The 13272-nt window shown below is 40.2% G+C and overlaps 2 protein-coding genes across 2 annotated transcripts in view; both read right to left on the bottom strand.

The window, feature by feature from the left end:
- The window catches only part of LOC103605968 (zinc finger protein 665-like), a gene marked incomplete at its 5' end in the record, with an annotated part of 77182 nt that overhangs the window by 18892 nt on the left and 45018 nt on the right, over positions 1–13272 (bottom strand). The window contains 1 exon segment of the mRNA XM_008590567.1: positions 2463–3124. Within this exon segment, the coding sequence (XP_008588789.1) occupies positions 2463–3124 (662 nt within the window).
- LOC103605966 (zinc finger protein 347-like) overlaps positions 4540–13272 on the bottom strand; it is a 21255-nt gene continuing 12522 nt past the window's right edge. The window contains exon 5 of the mRNA XM_008590566.1: positions 4540–4676. Within this exon, the coding sequence (XP_008588788.1) occupies positions 4672–4676 (5 nt within the window). The 3' untranslated portion in view covers positions 4540–4671. The remainder of the gene's footprint in view (positions 4677–13272) is intronic.

Raw genomic sequence — 13272 nt, 5'->3', positions numbered from 1 at the left:
TAGGAATATGTTATTGAGTGTTCCAGATACTGCATAAAATTCATAGAAATCAGACAAGTCCGGGGAAAGTGTCATCAGTTGTAGTTTTGGTTATTGTTTTAAAATATTGTATGCCACAGAAATAACCAAATTTCTTTGTCAATTATATTATAATAAAATCTCATATTTATGTATGACCATTTTTAAGCCTTATTTTTCACACAGAGGTAAATGTTTTACACCCTTTAACAAAACAGGACACCCCAAAGAGTCACATATCTCTGCTCTCTCAAGCCATGTTTGCCCCAGATTGGAAATCTACTCTGCTTTCCCCAGAAAGCTTCATTACATAGTAAATATTCTCATAAAACATCAGTGTATAACATCAACATTCTCAATATTCAAACCAAACTTTAGGTGGAGTTCAACAAAGTCCCAGTAAAGTGGTCTCAAATTCAAACTGCACAAATTGTTATAAAGTTGAATATACGAAATTTCTAGTTTATCTTCTAAAACAAAATTCCTATTCTGTATGTTCATTCTTAAGACATTCACAAACATTAAATTTTTGAAATCATTTCACAGAGCAGTCCAAGGACAAAAATCAGATAGTGCTAATTTTATTCTTCCCCCTGACATTTTTAGTATTTCATAGCATTTTGCATTTTCTTACTATATTTGTATTTTCCTCACATGTAAATCAAGGTGTATGCCATGGGTATTATTTGGCACATGAAAGAGGCATGTAGAAATACAATAACAAATTGCATATTCACCAACAACAATGCAGGTTGTAGGGAGTAAGAGTCCAAAGTTACTCCGTTATTGGATTTTCATAATACCCTCATAAGTATCCTAGTGCAGAGTGCGAAGAAAATAACTCAAGTGCTCTGCATGAGTTATATGTTTGACTCCACCAAGAAAAAAATTGTTATAGATCCTTCACCATTAAGAGTCTAATGGTGCATTGTTACTGTCTCTTATTAAGTATCCTATCAGGTGGGATGAAATGTTGGTAGAAAAAATATGATTCATTCATAACTATAAAAACAAATTTATTAATTAAAACATGAGATCTATCATACATTGTGAATAAAACAGTAGAAAAATGTATTGTCAACAGTTAAATGTGAATCCTATTCTAGAACCTGCTATTCTAGTTCTTTTGATTAAGCTCTCCACGGTAACTGTTCTCCCTTCAATTTTGAGCATAAGATGAATGTTTCACCACTCTTTAGTATGCAACAGCTATTGTCCATTAATGAATAAAGAAGCCACCATCTCCCTTGGATTCTTTCTACTACATATTCAGTCTATAACAAAATATAACTTGTATCCCATAAAAGTCCCAGTCTCCTAAGGTTTAGTGCTGCTATATTTTATGGTGAGTTGGTAAGAGCTTCTCTTTCCTATTATTCAAAGGCCCCTTCTCTGAACACAATAAACGTTATGACTGACATCAAAGATTTACATGATTTTCTGCCCCACCTCTATGCTCTTTCATTCAGACATTATTTACTTTTAGAAGGCACAGACCTGTCTCTTCAAGGATCTTAGATAATAATGACTTTCACCTAATAAAGTAGGCCCTTTCATCCTATTGATTCTTGCCCATGTACCACCATTAAAGGTGTGTAAGGATGCATAATACCAACACATTTCAAAGTGCAGGTTGAAAGTCATAAATAGTTGCCTATGCAAGAAACCCCAAATAATAAATATTTTAAAACCTCAAGGTAACTGGCCATTCCCAAATGTCCTGGTACCTCTGATATACATCATATCATGACTTTTAAATTTTTTTTTACTTTTAATTATCTTGCACTATATATTAGAGGTTAATTTTGGAGAACCAGAGAGTGTGTTATGCCTTGCATAAAACCTCTGATGTTCTACAATTTTGGTCCTTTGGTAGCAGCCTCAGCATGCTCATTATGTTTTTGTGGTACTATCAAAAATGTATATCTTGGGCCGGCCCGGTGGCGCACTGGAGAGTGCGCTGCTTGGGAGTGCGGCGGCGCTCCCGCCGAGGGTTCAGATCCCATGTGGAGACTGGTTCCCGCTCACTGGCTGAGCGCGGTGCAGGCGCAACACCGAGGGTTGCGATCCCGTTGCAGGTCCCCGGTGTGGGCATGATGCCAAGGGTTGCGATCCCGTTACCGGTCAGTAAAAAAGACAAAAAGGAAAAGGGTTGCGATCCCGTTACCGGTCAGTAAAAAAGACAAAAAGGAAAAAAAATGTATATTTTATTGTCTAGTGAGTTGTGAAACCTGAATGAAGCCACATAATGTTTTATGATTTCTCTTTAGTATAAACTCTCTGATCTCTAATGCTTGAACTCATTATGAAGAATCTGCCAATCACTTTTAAGGATAATCTAAAGAATGAATTCTATTATGTTGTGAGAGGAGTGAATTGTACTTGAAAACACTGTCACACATTACATGTGTAAAGCTTCCCACCAGAATGAATTCTCCAATGACTTGCAAGGTGTGACCTTCGAGTGAAGACCTTGCCACATTCATTACATTTGTAAGGTTTCTCTCCAGTATGAATTCTCTGATGAGTTGCAAGGTGAGACTTTCGACTGAAGACCTTGCCACATTCATTACATTTGTAAGGTTTCTCTCCAGTATGAATTCTCTGATGAGTTGCAAGGTGAGACTTTCGACTGAAGACCTTGCCACATTCATTACATTTGTAAGGTTTTTCTCCAGTATGAATTCTCTGATGAGTTGCAAGGTGAGACTTTCGACTGAAGACCTTGCCACATTCATTACATTTGTAAGGTTTCTCTCCGGTATGAATTCTCCGATGATTTGCAAGGTGTGAATCCTTACGAAATACCTTGCCACATTCATTACATTTGTAAGGTTTCTCTCCAGTATGAATTCTCCAATGACGTGCAAGGTTTGACTTTGAACTGAAGACCTTGCCACATTCATTACATTTGTAAGGTTTTTCTCCAGTATGGATTAGCCAATGGGCAGTTATGCTTGAGTGTGCTCTAAAGGCTTTGCCGCACTCCTTACACTTGTAAGGTTTCTCTCCAGTATGAATTTTGTAATGCTTTGAGAGGCTTGAAGCATGATGAAAGACCTTACCACATTCACGACATTTGTACAGTTTCTCTCTAGAATGAACTCTATGACGTGCAAAATCTTCTCTGTCATCGTGTTCATGTCTTTCCAATGTCACTGTGTGAAATACCTGTCTTGTATTCCTTTTCCTTTTTTGTGATAATTCCTTGATGACACACTTTGGAGAAAAATCTACAAGATGTAAAGAATCATAGGTTTCTGATTATATTGGTAAATAAATATTTCATACTGAAATACATACCATTACACAAAAAGTAATACCTCTATTAAACAAAGTTATAAAACTTCCTAATCATGATCCTCAATTTTTAGGAAAACAAAAGCAACAGGAGTCTTAAATAAAGAAAAGGTAACTACATTTAATTAAAATTAATTCTGGGGAAGCCTAGTTTCAAACAACCTATGAGCAAAAACCTCACATTGCACAAACATGTTCTTCCTGACAGAAGGAATATTTTTCCACTGTAACTCCAAAGTGCACACCAATGGCCAGAAAAGATATTGTCTCATGAATAAAAATATATACATATTACACAGGTTTACTGTGCACAAATAAATGCCAATGCTCAATATACTGTAATGATATATAGCTTACTACAAACAATGAAAAATGTAAATAAATGGTAATTCTGAATCACAAAATAATAATAGCACTAAGAAAATGAGAAAAACAATAATAAAACACTGTTAAAATAGACAATACTTTTCTGAATACCTATTATGAAACTATCTATACCCACACAGACCAGGCATATTCTGATATTAAGTAGTTACTGGTGCATGTTAGATATATTAAATAACGTATGCTGAAAACCCATGATCTGTCCATCACAATGAACTCTAATTATATAGTATAATAACCTATGATAAAACCAGTAATCAGATAATTACAAACCATATTTATACAACGTCATGGTCTGTGGAATCCTAAAAAATTATCTCTTGAAAAAAAAAAAAACAACAAAAACCCACTGATTCTTTATTTCAGAAGCAGCACACTATATGAGAGCTGAAATATTTGTGAAGATCACTGATTTTTGATGGATGAGGTCATACCATTATGAAGTATAAGATCAGGCAACAAAGAAAGGTATCACAATGATGACTTCAGGTCTGCAGTTATGTAACAGCCAGTCAATAGAGCTATTTGCTTGTCTAGTTCATTGGCCATAAAATATATATAACAGTTTGCACCGGGAAAATTAACAACTGAGATCAGAGAAAATATTCTTTAAAACAGACTGAAAAAAAGGAACATACACAGTATAATGCAAGCATGATCTGAGTGTTTATGTCGACTACAATTTTTATGCCAAAATCATTCTCCAGTGGATTGTTACTGAAGGTGGGGCCTTTGAGGGATAATTAAGTCATAACAGTGAACTACTCACACACAGGAGTGGTGCCCATATAAGAGACAGCAGAGACCTTGGTTCCTTTCCCTCTTTCCACCATTTCAGGACACAACCAGAAGACCGCTGGGCTAAACTTGGAAGAGGGCTCTCCCCCAGAACCAATTCAGCTGGCACCTTGACCTAGGACTTCCCAGACTCCAGATTTGTGAGAAATCAATTTCTGTGACTTAAGTCTCCTAATCTATGGTAAGATATGGCATGATGAGTTGAATAAGTATCAGACCATCTCACCATAAACATTATAGAACATTGTTCATGGATCTAAACCAATTTACAGAGAAAGTAAGGGAAAGAGAATTTGACCCTTGTATGGCAGTGTCAGACATCATGTCATTAAACACAATTATACACTCTGGAAGTACAAGAAGCAACAGTTCACTGCAAATGCAAGGAGCAGAGAGAGAAATATTTCAAGGCAGATACAAGCGTTGAGCCAGGCTGCTAAGTTTTACTCAGGCACCCCTCATGAATGATACGTGAATCATCATCACCCGCACAAAGTGATTTAGGCAGTGTCTTGAAAAGTTTTGCATTGTATGAGTAGGATCATGCCTTACACAGTGAAAGTGTGGAGTGTGAGGGCACCCTGTGAAAATTGGGGTGTTCAGCAATAAAAAATCAATATGCCAGGAAGTGGTATAATCCATCCAGATCAAGGTACCACGTGAGGAAAAGCCAGGATAAAGGAAGGGCAAGAGTGGAGGGCAGAGAGTCATGGGCATATGGGAGCAGACATTGTACATGAAAGGTGCTGGAAATATAACTGTTCAAGGACACAACATTCTGAATTTAGAAAAAGGAGGAACCGATTTAGCAAATACTATAATAGGGACCCATGCTTAAATGAAAAAGATTTAAAAGGGAGGAGTTTGATGACATGGGAAGAAAGCAGTTTTATATCTCTTAAAATATCTGCCATCAAATTTATCAAACTGAATATTCTATGAGTTGTATTTCCAGCCATATATATTCAACAAAATCCTACATAGAGACTGCAGGAGATATGTGCATGAAAATTCTGATGGGGACCTGGAGGCAAAAACCTGGAAATGGCCATGAAGAGGAGATGATTGAGTTCATTCTGTGCATGCACAGAGAGACAATGAAACTTTATCAAGAGTACAGCAGTGCAGGAGACCATGGGGGCAGAATGACGATCCCTTGGCTGGGTAGGCAGAGATATCTTAAGGAAAACAGAGTTAGCAGAAGTCTGTTTCCAAGGTCTAAACTTGATTATATTGGGGCGGGGGAGAAAAAAGAAAAAAAAAGACACTCACTAACTATAATATTAATTACATAAGTTTTCAGGAAAAAAAAATTGAACAACTTTGACGTATTAAAATTTTGAAGGTAAGTCTTGTTGGTGATATAAATGCAATTGGCTGACTCTTGTGTTACTGGAAATCACTTCACTGGACCTCTTAACACAAACTCTTGTATAAATAAGGTATGAGCAGTGATTATCAGCAAGGTGGCAGACTAAAAATTGCTAGACCCTCATTACCCCATGGAAACACCGACATAACAAATCATGGTTCAAAATATCTTTGGAATATTACATTTTGGGAAAAGTCTAGAAACAAGAAGAGAAGCTGCAGCATCCAAAGGAATACCTAACCAATACAAAATTGAGCAACAAAGGGTAAGTTTGTGAAATTTGCTCTTTTTTTCCCCACCTCTTCCCCAGCACAGCGCAGTGTGGCTCCCTTACTATTTTTTTTTCCCTCTGAACATAAGAAAAAAGTGAAATTTCTGTCATCGTTCTGACTTGCCTGGTGTCTGCATGATGACACAATGAAAGAAACAATGGCATACTTTCTGTATCAGCTTGGATGCTACTGAAAATATAAGTGGGTTCTGCAGTGGGTTAGAGAAGCATGGGTCCTCTACTGCTAGGATGGTTGTGGGGGGCAGGGTGAGAAGAGATTACAGGCAAAGATATACAACAGATACTGAAGGCTGCTGAGAAGAAGAGATAAGTATCTATGAGAAAATAAAAAGATTTTAATCAGCCACATATGCTGAAGTAAATGCACACATGCACAGTCAGCGAAGATGTAACCCCAGAAAAGAATTGAAAGATCCAAGAACTTTACATTGGGCTAAGTAGTGCAGGTCTTTCCCTCTGTGAAGCTAGTTTACAAACACTGGGAAAGGTGGCTGTTTTTACAATGCCCAGAACAACAACAGATTACAAGTCCTACAAAAAGACCATCACCAAATAAGAATAGTGTGACTCTCTAGAAACACTAAAGTCAGAAGAAATACATCCTGCTGAATTACTTAAAAAAATTTGAAACAAGTGTCTTTTAAAGAAGTTCAATGGACTAAATTGTAACAGAGATAAACTAAAAGAAATCAGAAAAAAAGTTGTATGAATAAAATGTGAATACAAAGAGACAAACTATTGAAAAGAACCAGAACAAAATTCTGAAGCTGAAATACTATAACTTAAAATTTTTACTACAGTAATTGAGGAGCAGAGTAGATAAGGCAAAAGAAAGAACAAGCAATCTTGAAGACAAATTAGTGAAAATTATTCAATCTGACAAGCAAAATGAAAAGATAATAAGAAGCAAACAGAGCCTAATAAACTTTTGGAATAACATCAAGCATACAAATATACATGTTATGGCAGTCCCACAAAAAGAGAGGTTCAGAGTGCTCACGTGGAGAAATAATAGCCAAAACTTTCCATAGGAGTTAGAGAAAAAAATGAATGTACAAGGTCAAGAAGTTTAATCAACCCCAATTAGGATGAACCCAAAGACACCATCACATATTACATTAGAAAGAAACTATCAAAACTCAAAAGCAAACAGAAAGTGATGAGAGCGGCAGAAGAAAAGAAATTTATCATATACAAGAAAATCTGTATAAGATTATCTCCATTTCTCAGCAGAAACCTAGCATTACAGAAGGCAGGAGAATATATTCAAGTGCTGAAAGAAAATATTAACCAAGGTATTATATTTGGCAACATTCTCCTTCAAAAAAAATTAGAGACCTATTTTACAACACGGAATAACAATATAACATATAATCGAAAATCAGTAAGAATTTAAGTGTTCATACCACAGAAAAATTGTAAATATGTCACTTAACATGTTAATTAGCTTAATTTAGTCATTCCTCCAATGGATACACATTTGAACATATGTTGTCAATACAAATATAAAAAAATGGAGGCAGTTCACCAGGACTCTAGACCTGCCCCATAAAAAATTAGTAGGGGAGTCCTTGAAGTTGAAAAAAAAAAAGAAGATGCCAAAAAGTAACTCCACTACAGAAATATAAAGTTCTCCAGTAAAAAAAATGAATATAGAATCCTGTATTATAGTACTTTTCATTTGTAACTCAACTTTCTTTCTTTTTTTTTTTTTCCTTTTTGTCTTTTTTTACTGACCGGTAACGGGATCGCAACCCTCGGTGTCGCGCCCATACTGGGGACCGGCAACGGGATCGCAACCCTCGGTGTTGCGCCCGCACCGCGCTCAGCCAGTGAGCGGGAACCGGTATCCACATGGGATCCGAACCCTCAGTGGGAGCGCCGCTGCGCTCCCAAGCGGCGCACTCTCCAGTGTGCCACCAGGCCGGCCATGTAACTCAACTTTCAATTATTGCCTAGCATTTAAAAAGCAAAGAATATAAAAAGATTGTAAATATGTACTAATGGGAACACAACATATGTACAGGTACTTTCTGATGCTGGTAACACAAAAGGTGATTGAAATTGTATTGAAATTGTTGTTGTATGTGATTAAAGTTTTTATAGTTTTAAATAGAATATATAACTTTGAAATGCTTTATGTACCTAGAATGGTAAACACAAAGAACATATCTATAAGATATAAATGGAAGAAAATTTGATGGCCACCAAAGCATATGACTGCAAGAAAAATCATGGAAACGGAAAAGAACACACTAAAGAATAAGATGAAGCTCAAAAGTCTGTAATACATACAGATAATATTTAACAAAATGGCAGCAATAAGGCCCTCCCTATCAGCAATATTTTAAATGCAAATGGCTTAACTCAACAATCAGAAGGCACAGGTTAGATGAATGTAGACAAAAACAGGATATAAACACATGTTGTACATAAGAGACTCACTTGAGCTCTAAGGACACCCAGAGCCTGAAACGAAAAGAACGGAAACAGGTATTCCACGGATATGGTAACCAAAAGAGAGCAGAGGTGGCTATACCATGGTCAGACACAACAGGCTTTAAATCAAAAACTCTTATAAGAGACAAAGAAGTGATAGATCTTGAATATAACCAGTGCAATTTTAGGCAAGGCCAAGCACAAAATGGCCACCAACCCCTCCCTGCTTCCCTTTACAAGAAGCCTCGTGACTTCAGCAAAATAGAAACCCTTTTGCTTCCACATGGGTGCAATGCCCCTCCTTGACTGCTTCAGCCAGCCCTTGGTGCCCTACAGCCCATAGAAGCTCTCCCACCCCAATGACAGTTGCTGCTCTCCGTTTTGAGTTCAGCCCAGCAGATTCTTTTCCTTTAATAAAGCTTGATTGGTACCTGGTATTTTGGCTCACTTTCTTTCATTTTGGTGCCTAAACCCAGGAAGGTTCCTGGCCGGGACCTTCGGACGATCCCCTCTCTTGGGCTGATTGGCCCCCTGACCACCCTTCCCGGACCTACGAAACTGGGTACCTCCGGGACTCTCTCCTCTTCATGTTTCAGGCCAACACATCCAACATCAGTCTCAATTCAGGGTGAGTCAGTGGGTCTGTCCTACTTCTATGGGTTCCCATGACTACTCTCTATGACTACTCTCTACTTGCTACAAAGCCCAGGTGCCTGGCTGAGGGAACCCCTCTCGTGCCCCCCAACTATTGGAGTATGTTAATCTAGCCAGTAGGTGGATCCTCTCTCAAAAAGAAGGCACACACCAACAAGGATGCTCATTAGAGTTACCCTTCTTCTACTGGGACTGATCACCTCCTTTCTCACCCTCTAAATGGGATTGTCACAATCCAAACCTTCATGGCTCTATGCCCTTGGGCTTTCTCCTGGCCAACATAAACCAAAATGTCTCGTTTTCTACAACCCATTGGCCTCCAGGGAGACATTAAACCTAAACGTCTTGTTTCCTCCACACTCTACACCGCTGGGCTATCTCCTGGCCAACCTCTTGGCATCCAGGGAGATATTAAGCACAAATGCCTCATTTTCTACTGCAATCAGGTTTGGCCTAAATACAAACTAGACAATGGATCCCATGGCCAGAAAATGGCACTTTCGATTTGGATACTCTCAGAGAACTAGACAACTTTTGTCACCGAAGCAGCAAAGCCAGAGAGATTCCTTATGTTCATGCCTTCTTCTATCTCCAATCACATCCTCTCTGTCAAAACTGAGCTACATCTCAAATTCTCCCAGCTGATGCCCAATCTCCCCTTCCAGACTCAGATCAATCTTTTGATCCGTCAGATCACTCTACTCCCCAACCACCACCTTATGCTCCAGATCCTCCACCAACCCCTTCACCTTTTCCCTCTCTTCGTCCTCAGCCACCCAACTCTTCTCCTTCTTCCCCTTCCTCAGGTGACAACCCCGCCTCAGCTCCGGCTCCTTTACACCGCCTCCACGAAGAGGCAAAGATGAAGGGAAATGTCCAGGTCCATATCGCCTTTTCTCTTTCCAATCTCTCTCAAATTAAAAAATGACTGTGAACTTTCCAGTCCAACCTGGACACATATCTTAAGGAATTCAGATATCTCACCCAGTCTTATGATTTTACCTGGCATGATCTTCTCTGTGATTCTCACTTCTATCTTGTCCCCCAAGGATAGGGAGCAGGTCTGGATAATGACCCAACATCAGGCAGATGATGTATGTGACCAAAATAATAGGCAGCCTGTGGGAGCCATTGCCAACCCTCCCATGGAACCAAATTGGCACTACCGGGCCGGCCACAAGGACTGGAATCTCTGGGATAATATGAGCACACACCTACTTCATGGCCTCCAAAAGACTACTCACAAGTCAGTCAATTATGACAAGCTTACAGAAATCACACAGAGATCCACTGAAAATCCCAGCAAGTTCCTAATCCACCTCTCTGAGGCTTCACATAAATAAACATGCATAGACATAAACTCCCATGCAGGCATGGCCCTCTTCCACTCTCATTACCCAATCAGCCCCTGATATTTGAAAATAACTAAAAAAAATCTTGAGGATGGTCCACATATGACCAAACAAGACCTCCTCACTGCAGCTTTCAAGGTTTTTAACAATAGGGAGGAGGAGGAGAAGAAGGATTGATACAAAAGAGATCAGGCCAAATATCAGCCCTGGCTGATGCTATCCAGGGATCACATACTCCAAAGCTGGCTGCCTCTAGGGGCAAGTCACCTGGGAACTGCTTCAAATGCGGTCAGCTGGGCCACTGGGTACAAGCCTGTCCTAACCCCTAGCCCCCTTCCGGGCCCTGTCCTCACTGCAAACAACCACGTCACTTGGGGGTTGACAGTTCCACTCGCCAGAGTGGGAGGGACCCAGTCCCCAACCCACAACCTTTGGCTTCACAGCCATCCTTACCAGAACTTCTTGGATTCCCCCAAGAGGAAGAATGACAATGCCCAGGGCCCGAGGCCCCCACAGAGATCACCACACGTGAGGCCAGGGTAACTCTCTTGGTAACAGGAAAGCCGATCTCTTTTGTCATTGATACAGATGCCACTTACTCTACCCTTCCTGAATATGCAGGACCAACAACCCCATCCTCTATCACAATAGTAGGGGTCACGGGATCAGAACACCACCCACGTATCATTCAATCCATTCCTGCACCCTATACTGCACCCAATTCACACATAAAGTTTTAATAATGCCTCAATGCCCAGCCCCCTTACTGGGATGGGACATCCTTTCCAAATTCAAGGCTACCCTTACCCTAAACAAACTCCAGCTACGATTCGCCTGTTACAGGCCACCCCAGACCTGGCCCCAGAGGTTTCCACCTTCCCCTTCACCTCGGACAAGGTTAATCCCCGTAGTATGGGACACTTCTTCTCCCTCCATTGCTACACACCATTCCCCTATCCTCGTTAAGTTGCAGAACCCCCCCTTTGTTCCCTAATGCCTTACAATACCACATCACTAACAAACACCTAATAGGCTTAAAACCCATCACACACAAACTCCTTTCTTCTCATCTCTTACAGCATACCCACTCACCTTTTAATACACCCATCTTTCGGGTTATAAACCCTAATGGCTCATACCGTTTAGTTCAAGACCTCAGAGCCATTAATGCAGCCGTTTTACCAATAAACCCAATCGTTTCTAACCCCTATACTCCTCTATCCACAATCCCAACAACAACCCATTTCTTCTCTGTACTTGACTTCAAAGATGCCTTTTTTTCTATCCCCTTACACCTTTACTGTCAAAACCTGTTCACCTTCACTTGGACTAATCCTGATATGTGTAATTCCCAACGACTCACCTGGACAGTACGACCTCAGGGGTTTCAGAATAGCCCCCAACTTCTTCGGCTAGGCCACAACTCAAGACTTATCTAAACTTCCTCCAACTCCTAGCACTTTAATACAATATGTGGATGATCTACTCTTGGTAGCCACTCCTATGAGGATTAACAAGCCCACACTATTCCTCTCCTTAATTTCCTGCCTTCCAGGGGATCTTGAGTGTCTCTCAGCAAGGCCCAACTTTCTTCTCTTTCAGTCACATATTTGGGAGTACACCTCACCCCCAACACCACAGAAATAATGGTGGATCGCAAGTGTTTAATTTCTAAACTCCCTACTCCTACCACAAAAAATGAGATGCTTCCTTTCTTGGGGCTTGCACGGTATCTTCACCTATGGATTCCTAACTTTGACGTGCTAGCAAAACCACTTGATGAGGCAGCCAAAGGGGATCCTGCCATTCTCTTAGATCCCACAAACCCCATTCATTCTTCCTTCCAGTGATTAAAAGCTGCTCGCCTCACTGCCCCAGCTCTATCCCTCCCAAACCTATCTCATCCTTTTATCCTATACAGTACCAAAACCCAAGGATTGTTTTTTGGGGTTTGGGGACAAGAGATGGGAGATATCTTCTCCCCTACTGCATACCTTACCAAACAATTGGACACCACAGATCAAGGATGGGCTCCATGTTTACAGGCCTTGACAGCAACTGCCCTTTTAGCACAAGAAAGCTCTAAACTAACTTTTGGACAATAGACAGTCATTTGTTCCCCACATCCTCTTCAAGACCTTCTCAGCCATAAGGCCATGTCAATTCTCTCCCATTCCTACCTACAACTTATCCACCTTACCCTCACTGAAAATTCCTAGTTCTCCTTTAAACCTTGCCCTCCCTTAAATCCAGCCACTCTCATCGCAAAACACTCATGACCCTTAGAACGTAATTGCATGGAGGCTTTAGATCTCTTAATCCCTCTCCATACACCTCCCAGCATCCCATTACGCAGTCCCCACATACATGGTTCATAGATGGGAGCGCCACCTCTATACCCGCCCCACAGGCACGTTGTGCCACAGTAAATCTAATACAAACTATTGAGGCTGCCTCCCTCTCCACTAACACCACTTGCCAACAGGCAGAACTCATTGCCCTCACCCATGTTTTCACTCTGGCAAGTAACAAATGAGTCAATATATACACTGACTCTAAGTATGCTTGCCACACCCTGCAGTCCTTCACGGCCATATGGAAAGAGAGGATACATGACCACTCAGGGAGGGCCCATAAGAAATGGATATCTTATCAAGATACTT

Source organism: Galeopterus variegatus, unplaced genomic scaffold, assembly GCF_000696425.1.
Source record: "Galeopterus variegatus unplaced genomic scaffold, G_variegatus-3.0.2 Scaffold6198, whole genome shotgun sequence".
NCBI lineage: Eukaryota > Metazoa > Chordata > Mammalia > Dermoptera > Cynocephalidae > Galeopterus > Galeopterus variegatus.
The sequence above is the reverse complement of the archived record's forward strand: the minus strand, read 5'-3'. Positions and strand labels throughout refer to the sequence as shown.